The sequence below is a fragment of the Ictalurus punctatus genome, chromosome 27 (assembly GCF_001660625.3).
Source record: "Ictalurus punctatus breed USDA103 chromosome 27, Coco_2.0, whole genome shotgun sequence".
Lineage (NCBI taxonomy): Eukaryota > Metazoa > Chordata > Actinopteri > Siluriformes > Ictaluridae > Ictalurus > Ictalurus punctatus.
Window position 1 is genome coordinate 13898591 of NC_030442.2, and position 15018 is coordinate 13913608.

At 42.9% G+C, this 15018-nt stretch overlaps 1 protein-coding gene across 2 annotated transcripts in view; it reads left to right on the forward strand.

The window, feature by feature from the left end:
• plekhg4 (pleckstrin homology domain containing, family G (with RhoGef domain) member 4) overlaps positions 1-15018 on the forward strand; it is a 71050-nt gene that overhangs the window by 48243 nt on the left and 7789 nt on the right. For both annotated transcript variants that reach the window (XM_017458781.3, XM_047151725.2), the window contains exon 14: positions 12360-13231. In XM_017458781.3, the coding sequence (XP_017314270.1) occupies positions 12360-13231 (872 nt within the window). The remainder of the gene's footprint in view (positions 1-12359; positions 13232-15018) is intronic.

Here is a 15018-nt window from a genome sequence, read left to right on the forward strand (position 1 = left end):
TGATGGTGCTGTGCTCAGTTTAGCATGTAGACGTGTGAACTGCACTTGGTGCTAATCACCGGTTTTGGCTGTAATATCGTATCATACGAAGCCATTTAACAAGCTGTGTGTTTGTGTTCGGACGGCATAATCCGATCACAGCCTCTCATTGTAGTGCTAGAGTTTATTTTAAGGAATAGGCTTTAACAAGCAGTTTACCAATTTTGATTCAAAAATGTCTTTACGTGGGTTCGCGTGTGCATGGGTTTCCTCGGGGTTGTCCGGTTTTCTTCCTCCTCACGAAAACATGCCACTAGGTGGACTGTCTACACTAAATTGCCCTAAAATGCAAAATGTGTGCGCATGAGTGACATCCATCCAGGATGTATTCCCATAACGGTGATAAATGAGTATATCCCATGGTCCACCTCTGGGTTGTAACGACTAGACTTAACGATGCTTTTGTGGTGCCTTGTAAGTGGTAATTTGCAAGTTGTAATAACATCATTTCTCATCTCATCATGTTCAGTGTGCGAAGTGGGAAAAAAAACATGGACGCCTCCATGAAAGAGTGTCTTTTGTTTGCTCTGTTAGTGCACGTAAAGCTCATAAGCTACTTTAACTGCACTTTTACAGTTATAGGCCTATTGGTTCTGTTGTACTATAGTGAACTTCAAACATTCACGCAACATTATGGACTGAAATTGCAGTGAAAATGGCAACAAGCTAGCTAGTGGAGAATAGCTTGTAGCATTAACAGCAAGCTAACCCAGCCCACCCCCAAATCCCGCCCCACAAAGCCTCTCTTCTGTCTTATTCTGACACCTCTCCTTGTTGATATGGTAAGATCATCCAGCCCTATCCTGCCATCTGTTGAAATATTGACCGGATGGGTGCAGATTCTCACCTCTGTTTAATCATAACGTGATATTCAGCGACGTGATCTGAAACACCAGCAAGTGCTCGTTTAACACTTGTTTTATACTTTAAGTCTCACTGGCTTTAACCTGATCTGTTTTAACCTAGATGGAATATTTAGCACTGCAGCCTTTACAGGTCTGAAATGAACAGGAATATCATGTTAATGCGGTCAGCTTAGAAAGCTAATTCTGTGAGGATTTACCCAGCATGCATAGCTCTGTTTTAATGTTGAGCATCTAATAAAAATACTCTAATCATACTCATAGGACTGTATATATAAAAAAAACCTTTGGTGTGTGTGTGTGTCTCAGCATTGGCATCTGTGACTATGTAGTTGTATGTGACAGTGAGACTCAATATAGTATGTGTGTGTGTGTGTGTGTGTGTGTGGAGTCACTGAGTCCAGGAACCCGTGTCTTAATTTGTCTGACATGTGGGCCCATCCCAGTGTCAGAATGTGACTGTGTGTGTCAGCTTCCTAGCAACCAGGCCAGACTGAGCAGATGAAATAGTGATGTGGATCATCGTCACCGTAAACAGTGAGAGAGGTGACAGCTGAGCGGCTACAGTTTAACACTTTGGGTCACACACAGTGCCACGGTTTTATTTCAGAGTCGAGTAACTGCTGGGTTACTAAAGTTTTTTTTATTTTATTTTTTATTATTTATTTATTTATTTGTTTATATTAAAAAATCAAAAATTTAAATTGTCAGCGTTGATGTGAAAGTTTATCTTGAAGCAAGCAGTAACTGAAATTGCTAAACGCCACAAGTCAGTGTGAGTAATAATAAAGAACCGTGGCTTCTGCATGCTAAGAAATCCAGGCCAGAAGCTGTCACGTCTTATAAATCAGCTCGGTGTGGCCTCAATCGGTCTTGCAGAAACCCACTGACACACATTAGGTGACAAACGCAGTATTGACATGCCTCCGTGGCTGCCCTGCAGATCTTACTGCGGAAATCAAAGGGGAAAGCGATGGCCGAGGGGTAGCTACACAAAAGACCCTCTCTGCGATTTTCAGATTTAGGTAAGGCACTGTGGTCTGATATAGCTGGAGGCAGTGGGGTAGTGGGTCTGTGGCGCACGTGTCTGTGTTGAAGGGGCGGGGGATGGTCCAGATGGTAAGTGCACGGGTACAAACCAAAGAGTATCACCACGATAATTTGGTTGTTTGATAGAAGAACAAAGGAACAGCGTGACAGGTGGGCCAGGCCAGACATGACCAAGAGAGAGAGAGAGAGCAGATATAAAATTAACTGAACAGTGCTAACAAAGAAAGGAAGTAAAAGGAATTCAAAAACGTACAGTAGCTCTTAGGATAATTTATCACTGTGAAACTCACAAGGAACTTCATTTATCAAACCGGATAGGAATAGATTTATTTGTAAACCATTCACAGGCGCATTTACACACGAATTGTGCACAGGGTATTCAGGAAAACTCGTTCCGTATCATTTCAAGCCGTTTCATATGAATGATTTACAAGAAAGTAATCCAAAAATCCAAGAACTAATCCAGAAAGGAAGACAGATAGGACTAGCAGTTCAATTAGGAGAAAAGAAACGGTAGCCGACAGGCTGCAGTGGCTGAGCTGCGTTATTGGAAGATTTCGTGCTCTTCATGCCTCTTTCACTGTTTAGTCATCATTTTGTTGCTTTTTATGAAGTTTTGTTGACCTCACTAAATCTAAATCAGTTGAACACGTTTTCGATTTAGTAGCTGATTGGCGTTTATCAACATACACACGTTAGTACGAAGAACATTTTTGGACTTTTGTTGTTGTTGTTCCATTTGGCCTAGGAAAACATTTACCGGCCGCTTTACTAAATGATTTATACATTAGCCTCAATGATGGTCAGGATATTTTACTAATAACACACTGACATTGAAGTTTTACTCTTAATATGCCTTTTGGCACAATTTTTAGATCAGTTATTTGCTCTGCATGGTTTCAACTCCTTGTTAACGAGTCAGAAAGAGTTGCTGGATTTATATAGAGCCTAAAACACACACACACACTGATAAACTGAGGAAATAGCACCTCTTTTATTATCCATTTACTAAACCCATAAATAATGAACGGTCGACATTTGAGACATTCACTGAATCACTCGTGTTTACTTTCTGTTTATTAGTAACTGGCTTTTTAAAGGGTGGACATACTGCTGTATCCTGGCAAAAAAAATAGTGCAGAGGATATTGTTTTAATCGTAATTACAGTTCACTCATTTACAAAATAAAGAACTCGGGTCGTTAGAGGGGATCTGGCATATGCGGTGCATTTCTGCTCGTGCCATATGGCGATTGCTGATGGGGATACGAGCGGCACACGTGAGTGTGTTTTGGAGCAGTCTGTGAGCGGTGGAGTATCGATCAGGTTATCGATACGGAGCGTCTCTGAGGAGTACACGCTCACACCACCAGCCTTCTGTCCCATACTCTCTGGCCCACTTCCTCCTCTCCTCCCCACTATCACACCGGATTAGCATCTCAAAGCCTGAGCAGGCTCCCTACTGACAAATCAACATTACCAAAACGCAGGCTAAACGTGTGGCCAAGCATGCCATTGACACTGTCTATTCAACACACACATTAACTCGGATGCCAGTCACATCCTTTTCACTCTGTATTCAATATTCTGTAGTAAGCCGCCGACTAGTATCCTCCCCCACCCACCCACACACACCTCTTTCCCCAGTACACACATAAGCTTTACTACTTATTTCTGTTTAGTAGTCCTTACTCACCGAACTTGTATTAGGTTTTCCTGCATATCCAGTTTGAGCAGGAAAGTTCTTCTGCACAGTTACAATTAAACTACAAGTGACTATATTTTTTTGACATCGGATATTTTCCGTGATGAAAAGGAGCATTAAGGCAGGGCAGGGAAGACGAGTACCTGGGCCAGGAGTAATGAAGAACTGGCCTGTCTCCTTTCTTTAATTTAAAAAAAAAAAAAACTCCTTTATTGTCACTGTGTGCATCGCCGTAGTTTACTCCCATGCTATTAAAACAAGTAAAATATTTGTGCTCGCTCGCCTGCCTGAGATAAACTCGCCCATAAATCTGATGCTTGTGGAAAAAAAAACATTCGGAATAAGGCCTCATAAATGTACAGTTTGAGAGGCCAGGTAGTGTTGGGAGGTTTAACAGTAGGCTATAAGCCAAAAACTGACCGTGGATTCTGAAATCCTCGAGGCTGCTTTTTTAAATTCATATTTTGTTTCCCTTTTGTTTTCTGGAGGTTTGCTTTGTTTTCCTGAGCATGCCACACAGAATCCAACCCGGAAGTAGTATGCGAACAAAATGGATTTTATAAAGATGAGATCTGCCCTGGGAAATAAAGGACTTCCATATTTTATCTGTATTTGATCTCTGTCTTTACCAGCAAATAAATGATTCAGTCAGGGTGTTCAGCAGCGAGTGTCACAGATGGTGTTTGACCACCGGGGGCGTGATAAACAAGAAAAAGGCTGCCGGATTTGCCCTTTAACTTTTGCCTAGACTCACTGTACATACACAGAAGTTGTTCGAATCAGAAATCACCAAGAGAGACGTCTACAGGAATAAAACTGGGCAGATCAGTGCAAGGACGTATAATATGCAAACGAGCGATTATCTCACGTGCAGACTTCTACCGCAATAAAATAAACACAATGCAAATAGAGCGTCCAAACTCATGCGGGCAGGCCATGATTTTTATTTATTTACATATTTACTTATTTATTTTGCAGTTCATGCTGAAATGAGAGCTGAATATTAGCGGTCAGCCTTTCTGCAGTAAGCACACATCAGGTTGAGTTGGACCGCTATACAGATGTGGAATTGCACGCAGATGTGGCTACTTATTTGTTAGTGTATATATATTTGCTTAGTTATATTGCCTTGCTGCCTTCCACACCACAGCTCACACAGTCCAGGTAGCACCTTCATGACAAGTTTTACTCTCCTACTACATTTCCCTTCTCTCCCCCCTCCCCCCCCCCTTTCCTACCTCTTAGTCTTTCTAATGTGAGGGGCTTTGTAGTACCGACAACCTCTGTCCCCTATCCTCCCCTCCCCATTCTCTCTCTCTCTCTCTCTCTCTCTCTCTCTCTCTCTCTCTCTCTCTCTCTCTCTCTCTCTCTCTGTTGCTGAGGCAGGCCCATCTGGTATTTAGACTAGTATTTGCCTGTGAATAGCGTGGAGGTGGGGAGAGGAGGGGAGTGGGCGCCAGTGGCCCGCTCTCTCAGCAAGCCCGTCACTCCGAGAGAGCGAGAGAAAGGAAAACGGAGGGAGAAAAGGATGACTGCTGCTGCTCCCTGCTCTTTACAAGCAACTAGTAGCATTTTACTTGCGCAGGAGAATGGATATGCACATGCAGAGGTAGGAAATGTGCCAAGTGTGGAAAGTAGTACTTGAAATGGTTTGTAAAAAAAAATTTTTTAGAAGTTCAAAAGTGTGTTATTGTCATATGAGCATATGAACTTGTTTGACTTATATATATCACATATGGCAAGTGCACATTGATTTTGTGCGTGTACGTTTGTCTTGGATTGCATGTCACACCACTAATTGAAATCTTGGCGGAACAGTTCTGAATGGATCTCAGTGGGTTTCCATGGATAGTTGACTAACTCTCTCTTTCCGCTAATCCTCTCTTGCCCTCCCTCCCTCCCTCCCTCCCTCTCTCTCTTTCTCTGTTTGCCTTTCTCTCTTTTCTTGCTCTCGGAGTGTTTGTTGCTGGAAGACTTTTGTATAAGCAGTAAGATTTGTGTCAATTTAAAGTGCAGTGTTATTTCAAAGGTGTGTTTTGTTTCCATGAGAAAGTCACCACGGCATTTCCCCCGCCAGTGCTGCTCAGTTTGGGATTTGGTTTTGTTTTGTTTTGTTTTGTTTACACCTGTGCGTTACATAGCTTTGGGGATAAAATAATAAAATAAAAAAATCTGGCATCTCCGGTAGCTTTACATGATCTATTATCTCACCGTATCTCCTCACAGTGTTGTTCAGCTCACTCTCTAGAACATGGTTTACTTTACACCAGTGATACTCTGGGAGAATACGAGTCAAAAGAGAGGATAATGTGAGATTCTGAGTGTTTTTGTTGAAAATGTCTCTGACATCATTTTATCATGTTTCTATTCAAGGACGCTCATTTGTTTTCTTTTAACCTGAAGTCAATTCCAGATGTAGAGCAGATATATTTGCTGTGTTTGGCGGGAGAATACTGTATACTATACCAGGAGTGTACCATGATCTGTGTATATATAACACTTTTTTATCATAATCTCATTGTACTGCATCTGTAGGATCTGTGTACAGGGACAGTTTCTCTGTATTCTGTAAAAAAATTTAAAAAAAAAAAAAAAAACCTGTTTACTCAACTAATGGAAGTGTTGAACACTTTCATGAATTCTTCAGTCAAAGAAATGTGTAATTCAAGCTAGAAACCATTGTTCTTTCAGAGATTTGTATGCAGTGTAGCTCAAAGGAGACGTGGAAGTGACACAGCGTCTGGTTTAAGGAAAGCCAAAATAACTGGAATTACTTTTTCCGTACTATATGCTTCCTGATTTTTGGATTAAACTACGTAAAAACTGCCTCGCCAAGACATTCGCTTGTTAAGTGTAATGATTGTAGGTTGGAATTCAAAGATTAAAGCTGAATTTCACTTTATGTAAGAATACAGCAATGTGCTTAGTGTACATTTAGACAATCTGATATTTGTACATTGCTGGTACATGTATCTAAATTTATCTCCTTCTTTTTTTTAATCCCCATATGTTACATGCAGATGTTCTAATGTGGATAGAGATTAGGTTTCAAAACTCTGGAGAATTTCTTTACATTTAGTGAACTCAAAGAAGATATGAGTGCAGCCAGCAGTGTGCTGATGATAAGTGATGAGTCACATGCTTTTGGTGTTGAGGCTGTTTGGTGAGAAATGTTGGATTTGTAAACAGATGTTGGTAGTAGAATGATGGTCAGTCTCTTGAGTAGAACTCTTACGATCAGTTGGCTTTCTGTGTGCAGTGTGAGGCAGCTAGCCTTAGCTTGTCATTGCTACTGCGTAAGGAGTCTTAAGAAAGGGCTGATCTTTTTTTTTTTCGGTTCCTCCAACCCTTCCGCAGTGGTCATGCCCTCTCGTCTTATTGCTTGACTGGTCCTGAGGCACGTCGACCTCCTTCAGGGCCGCTGTCTGATTGCGGAGACCCCCCCCTCGAAGAACAAAGTCACTGAATCAAAAATACCCTCTCAGCACTACTCCAACATCCCCTGTGTACCTTTACTCCACCCCCAAACACCACCAGCAGGAGATTGGCCTCTAGAGCACGAAAACAAGCATATGCGCTTTTAATTAGGCCTGCCAGTCTATTGTAGTTACTAACTGTGGTGTCCCCAAGTTTGTGTGTGTGTGTGTGTGTGTGTGTGTGTGTGTGTGTGTGTGTGCGTGCGTAGTAGCAGGCCCTGGGGTGGACACCTGTGGGTACAAAACACAGACCTCCACGGCCATTAAATGGGGAGAGCCAGAGGAGGGTAAACTAATGTGTGAGTGAGGAGATCCTGAGCCCTCGGCTGTGTCGAGTGAGTGAGAAAAGGTTGGCAGGTTCTGTTGCGAGGCTCGTTAATGACATGTTGACTGATCACTGGAGCGTGCTTGCTTCACCTCTCGCTAACGAGCCGGCACGTCTGAGATTTACGGCTCCTCAGAAACTCAGGTGGCGTTTTCGGTAACGAGACTTTTTGCAAACTTTTTCCACATCTTCCGAGATCTTTTTGTATCACTAAAGCTTCCTGGAGCAGTAAACAAAGAGAAGAAAATCGCTCCAGATCTGAGGATACCGTCTTCTCCATCACAATCATAATTATTTACACCCCCAAGGGTGCGTCTTTGTTTGGGACGGGGGTGTGTGTGAGAGAGATTGAGTTTCTGATGTCTCTAATGTACCCTTATTGGTCCGCACTGCAGACTTTACCTTCCCAACCCCCTCCTGGGTCCAACCCAATCAAATTACACTTACACACACACACACTTAAACACACCCCCCTCCCTCTGAGTCACTGCCTGGGGGTCACACAGACTGCCCTGGCAAATAACACACTTTAAAAAATGACCTACACACACAATTATCGTACAGTATATTTACACAAACACACACACGCATGCACCCTGTGATCTCTAAAACTATATAGTTTAAGTTAGTATGATGTCATTGGCACTAATTTACTTTGTTTAAATTGTTCATGAGGTCTATTCTAACTTCCATATGTGAAACCATAAACAGTAGATCTTTTATGAGCCTGAAATTTGTTCTGTGGTACACTGGCATCATCGGGTCTGGAAGGCGTGGAATTTTTTATTTATTTGTTTTAGGTAAGATTTCTCCTCTCGGTTAAAGGACAGATACTTCGGTAAAGTTTAACTCCTGTCTCATTTTCTGTTTGTCGTCATTGTGCTACACGGTGACAGAGGTCAAAGGGCAGCTCAGGCCCAGTTCACTCATGACTGAAGTCTTAACCTGGTGCTGAGAGCACACCCTGTTCTCATCATCTTACTTTTATTAGGAACAGACTTTTTGTACCTCATTTTATCATCATACTTAGCATCTGTTCCTTATCATAGGACATGAACAATACAAATATTTGCAGGTGAAGTTTGTTCCTGTCATCCTCTCTGAGAAATCTGGACAGGCTCTCATAGCAAGCAACACGCGTATAAAAGACAGTGGGCAATCTTGTATCCTAAAGGCTCAGACATGTGCGCAGAGCAGTGGAGTGTGACGGTGCCTAGAGGTCGTTTAGGGTTCGCCTCTGGGTTTCGTACACATGTGTCTGTATAATCAGCATGACTGCGTTTTACACACTGTGTAGCAATGCTGAGCTTTTCTATTTACATTCCAGATTGCCCAGCTTGGATAATCATCAAGGCACAGAGCCATCCTAAAACAACAGACATGTGCACACCAGTCGGAAACCACACCGATGTACACCACCCTCATCAGTCACACGATATTCTCCTCCAGATGACCGATCGATCATCAGTCAAACATGCTGTTACGTAAAATCAGCCTGATGGAGGTCAAATTGTGCAGAAGCTATTTATCATACAGGTGCAGATCTACTGGCACCATCAGTTAGTCCAATTAGCATTCCTTTAGCCAGGGCGGTCACATGACAGATGGTGCACCCTGAACATCTGAAGGAACGAAGATTTGTAATTTATTCCGTTAACATGCTTTAAAATTCAGACAATAAATGTGTTCAACACTGCCATTTAAGTGCTCAAGCATTACACTGGCATGTTATAGAACAGTTGTTGTGTGTTTTGTAGAGGATAGCAAATGGTGGGGGGAGAAAAAATAACTCCAATAATTGATCCAAAGTTTTTAAAGAAAATGGTTTTATTCTAGCACGACGGACATTTTTCTGGCTGTAGTATGTGCTGGAATTTTCATTAGAGGCCTGTCAGAACTACTAAATTTAAACCATGCATCTCTGTCCATTACACCGCCCCCTGGTGGAGTGCAGGGTTCTGACATGTTTGGTTCTTAAACTGGAGCACGCTTGGTATGTTGTGTGCTGCGTCCATACATGCCTAGGACTAGTGCGAGACCTTGGAAGTCAGTCCAATACACAGTCGCTGCAGGTTGAAACATTACACAGGGCATACAACTCGTACAACTAGCCACTTCCTTCAGGCATGATTAGGCCAAAATATGCGTACATGTACTTTTATTTAATCATTTGGCAGATGCTTACTCATTTGTATCCAAGGCTTAGCAGTATTGAGATGTGAACTCGCAACCTTCCGATCAGTAATCCAGAGCCGTAAGCCCTGAGCCGACGCTGCCACAAGTAGTAAGTACTCCTTGAGCTGCAGAATGCTTCAGTGCCTTATGCTAGTGATTTACATTTAGATGGAGTCAGGCTGGCGTTATGAAGAAATCAAGGCACGGTGAGTCAGGGTGGAATAACTCCCGGAGAACTTCCGAGTACTACACGCGTAGTGTCCAGTCTGAAAGATGCACACGATTCAGGGAAAAACACATGAGATTGCTTGCCATCCAAAGAGCTGTTCCCTGCCTTGCCTATTTTTTTTTTTAATTTGTTTTTTTGTCCAAGCGTTTATTTTTTAAGGAAATAAAAATGGAGATTTCTTTCAAGTGTTAAACTGTTCCCTCGACCTTCTTACACTGCAGGAGTGTCATTTATGCACGCATGCAAAGAGTTAGAGCTGTTCTCTTATTCCTTGTCTCTCTCTCTCTCTCTCTCTCTCTCTCTATTTCTGTCTCTCTCTTTCTGTTTCTGTCTCTCTCTGTTTTTGTCTGTCTCTCTCTGTTTCTGTCTGTCTGTGTCTCTGTTTCTGTCTGTCTGTGTCTCTGTTTCTGTCTGTCTCTCTCTCTCTCTCTCTCTCTCTGTGTTTTTGTCTGTCTGTCTCTCTTTCTGTTTCTGTCTGTCTGTCTCTCTCTGTTTCTGTCTGTCTGTCTCTCTCTCTCTCTCTCTCTCTCTCTCTCTCTCTCTCTCTTTTGTGCAAGGTTGAATAGTGCTTCTTTCAGAGGTACCTCCTTCAAGCTTTCTATTTCAACTCTCACCAATCAAACACTCCCACCACACACACATGCGTACACACACTATTCACACTTCAAAGGGCCTTAAACCCTCTCAACCATGATGTCATCTTCAGCCTGTCTGTGGCATTAAAGCATCAGAATGGCCCGATCAGAGCCAGTGAATTGCTGCATTGATATAAAGTGTTTAATTTGAGTTCTGTGTGTTGGATCAGGGAAGCAGCGAATAACAGTTTGCCTCTAGGCTGTTACCTCTTTGTGCTCCTACAGAGCCTTTTGGTGGCTTTGTCACTGTGTAGAGTTGGTGATTTTAGATGGAGTTCCTCGCAGGAGTTCTCTCTGCCGAACACGTCTGTTTTCAGGAAGATGCTGAGATGTGAGAACAATGACATCGTTTATTTCCCACTTTATAGCGTCGGACTGATTTTTAGAATGAATCATGTTCATCTCCGAGCCAGAGAATTTAAAGTTTAGATAATAAATGTCTATGTTTATGATAATCAGTGTCTTGGAGTGACGAATCACCAACCTGCCCCCAGCTCTCTCAAACACACACACACACACACACACACACACACACACACACACACACACACTTTGTGTCAGCCTTTAGCAGTCAGTATTGTTACTTTGAACTGACCTCTGGTCTGCCTGATGACTTTAGTATCTGGGTTTGAAGCACTTCCAATCATTGTTATGTGGCTGTTGCTTCACCATAGCCATACACACACACGCACGGATGATTTACTTCACCCTGGCCTGTGGACACCCGGTCCAAAGGGTACAACGTATGATAGAAGAGAGAAAGCAGCACTGGGCTAATATGGCGGAATAGCCGAGGTTCCCTGTGTCGGCTCCGATGGACTAATTTCTACTGAAGAAGGGAGACTGGAGGAAAACAATTCCCAAAGACGGACAAAAAGGAAGCAAGAAAGTTTATGTGACATCACCTAACAGCCACAGCAGCCCTGCACAGGAGAAAGAGGGTCTTGTGAGTACAGGCATAGAGAGATTAAAAAGAGGGGTGAAGGATTTTTTTTTCTCTTCTTTCTCCTCCTTAAGGAATCTGTCAGAGCTCTGCCGTGTCAAAGGGTCAGGGCCGTGAGCGAGTGTTTGATCGCCCTGAATCCTCCCTTAAATCTCAGCACAAGTTGAGTGTTGTGCCTGTTTAAAACAGTACTGACAGTGAATGAGGGAGTGCGTAAGAGCCGGGCGCTAGAAAAATAATTAAGGGAAGCTGTCTTTTAAATACAAGAGTGCTGTTAAACCCATTAGCTCTCCTGCTGATGCGCTAAATCTGTACTGTCCAGACCTCCCAGTTCCTCCATAAATACCTCTTTAGTTTACATGAAAATGGTGTGGAGAATCTTTTTTCTTTTCTTCTTCTTTTCTTATCCATTTTCTTTGTCATCTCATTTTCTGTTTCACACACATTCACTCACATCCACCTTCAGCTAGAAAGAGATGTCGTTCAGATGGTCCGTCCTGTGCTTGTAGGCTTCCTAACGGATTCTGTGCTTTTGCTTAAATCCAAACCTTCGTAGGGCCCTATATTTTTGGTGATAACACCTGAAATTGTTCCATGTGCAGATATATTTTTGGTATTAGGGTTAGGGTCACAGTGAGTACATTATCAAGCTGCATTATCGGATAATATCCGAATCGGGTATGCACCGGCGGATCGACGAGGCAGTATTATTTTATAATCGTACAAAGTTCAACCGCTCCACACGCCACCCAAGACGCCTTCGCTTCTGACCATGAAAATAGCGATTGAGTGCTAACAGGAAGAATAAAGTGACTAGTGGCAAGCCAAATCAGTAATATACCTCCATTATGCTTGTGTCTGCATGGAAAGAGAGCTTAATAGATCCCATAATGGCTGATGTTTCTCTGTGTCTCTGCCAGGCATACGGATGGGCTCTGGAAGGCATGAGGCACTTGGCCTGTGTGAGTATGGAGGATTGTAGCGTGCCTGAGAAGTGCCAGGGAGTGATGGCTTGCCTGGAGAACTACCGCAGCCAGCATGTGCCAATCCCCGACGCACACTTCCAGGAGATGAAGGACCTCGCTGTGGAGTTAAAGAGCGACCAGGGCCTCAAACAGTGGAAATTCGCCTGGTCAAAGTGCCAGGAAACCAAACAGACGTTTGAGAAAAAGCTGGAGGCGGTGCTGCGTGCCCGCAACTCGGGTTCAGGTTCCAGCAACCCCCGTGTGCCCCAGGAGCGGCGTAGCAGCCTTTCGTTCTCCTGCAGGAAAGCCTTCAGCAGCATCCGGGCTCGTGACAGACTCTCCTCCGTCTCCTGCAGCCCAGTAGGCACTCGTTCCGATGCCCATGATTCCCTCAGGACTCCAACAGGAAGTCCCTTTCACACAGAGAACCAGACTCCACACAGCACACCCCTTCACTCACATAGACTCACCCGCAGCACATCTTCAGACGAGTGTCCTTACCCAGCATACTCGTCTTCTTGCTCTGCCAGCCCTGCGCTATCCTCTCTAGGAGACGCAAAGCGAAGGGCTCTGAGGAAAACTCAGAGCTTCGATGCTGCCGGAAGTGAGGTGGGCACACGGTATGGCACGTGCCAGCGGGCGCTAAGCGAGCCGGCACGCAGGGGCCACATGGGCGTGTTTATAAAAGGCCTGGAGGTGAGCAGCACAGAGGGGACTGATCGGCCCTACAGCTACACCAGCTCACAGCTAGCACCAGCACACAACTGGGCATCACAGGATACACACCATACAGGGAGCCCTGTTCCAGAGCCACGCGCCAAGGGCAGGTAGGAACATACACACTCATGGTCGGGACTGAAAATCAACTGAACTGCAGTTCAGATTGTTATTGGTAAGAATTTACAGTAGTCCACACCCAAATGATGCGAAAGGGAATAAGCACTTGTATCATTCTCAGCCATTAGTGTTTCATCAAAAGATATGTATTTCTGTTGTTTTCTTTCCAATGGCTTAAATGGCATTTAACTGAATAATTTACCATCCCAGTGAACAACAGAAACAGGTCTGAAAAAATAGAGGTGGACCGATATTGATTTTTTTTTTATTTTTATAACCGATACCGATCATTTGCACGTTCATGTGCCCGATTTCCGATATGCAGAACCGACATTTATTTATCCTTTTACTTCTGTTATTGACACAATGATAACAGCACCACTGACATGAACAAACCGTTTCATTTATAACAATTTGGTCAATTTCACTTCCTCCTTGCATACAAAACAAAACTCTTATTTTACACCAATAAATAGAGGGGTCTGAAAGAGTGCAGAAAAGAAAAAAATTAAGTACACTGTTACTGAAGTGCGTTTCTTAGCACCAGGCTGCTTAAACTACATGTCAAGCATTTATGTAACGCGTCTAATTGGTACATTAATGGCTGTTAATGGTCCTGCGCACAATTCTCAAAACGCCATTTATCGGTGGAGCCGATATTATAAAACCGATAACCGTTTATGGAAAAATGTCGGTATAAATATCGGTAAAACCGATTATCGGTCGATCTCTACTGAAAAAAGCTGTCCAAGCATGTAGAAATATCACTGTAATTGACTTTAAACTACGGGTAATATTGGCAACACGTGAAAGTACACTTGTATGGATTGCAGAAGTAAAAAATAACCTGTATGAACACTAATAGGAAGTGGCAACGCATACCCTGTCGATTCTGACCAAACAGCACTCGTGCAAACAAATTGGTGCTAGGAGATTTCTGTGATTTGGAACCAAACACACCTTTTTTTTTTTTTTTTTTTAAATACAGACTTTAGCAGATGAATTTGGTGTGAAAACCTTAGACACATAACTATTTTTTCCTTTCAATAAACTAAATGTCATCAAACCTTATTTATATATATATATATATATATATATATATATATATATATATATATATATATATATATATATATAGACACACTTGAAAAATATTCACATACCGGCCATTTCTGATGGAAAGTTAACACAATTTGCTAGACCTGTAAAATTCCTTCAATTCTAATTATTTTATTATTTTTTTAATAGAGTTTATTACCACCTCCCATGTCATACTGCGATCTTCATACTGCGTCTTAGTCATGCACAGGGAACCCACAGTACACACACAGTTAATATCATGGCTGTAGTCGTGTGTGTAAATGCTTTACTCATGTGCAAGGAACTCCGCGTGTAGCTGTGTGAAACTTGCTTCTCGGACTCATAAACCTCTTCCATTAGTCAGAGATGTCTTTGCCACGTTGGGGCCCCCTGCTTCCCCGTTAATCCTCATGAGATAAAAAGCCCCGAGCCCCTGATGACTCTCCCAGATGAGAGCTGCACACGGGGGACTTTGAAGTGCAGTAAAGTGCATTTGTGTTCCGCTGTTTCACACACCGCAGTCATTTATTAGCACAGAGGAGGGAGAGGAACGAGGTACTCTCTCTCTCTCTGTGTGTGTGTGTGTGTGTGGCTATCAGAGGAAGCACGTTCCCAAATTATATTAAACTAACATTGAAACTTCTTTGTATTTTGCTGATGTAAGTGCTATTTTGGGTGTTTTCACATTGTTTTGTCT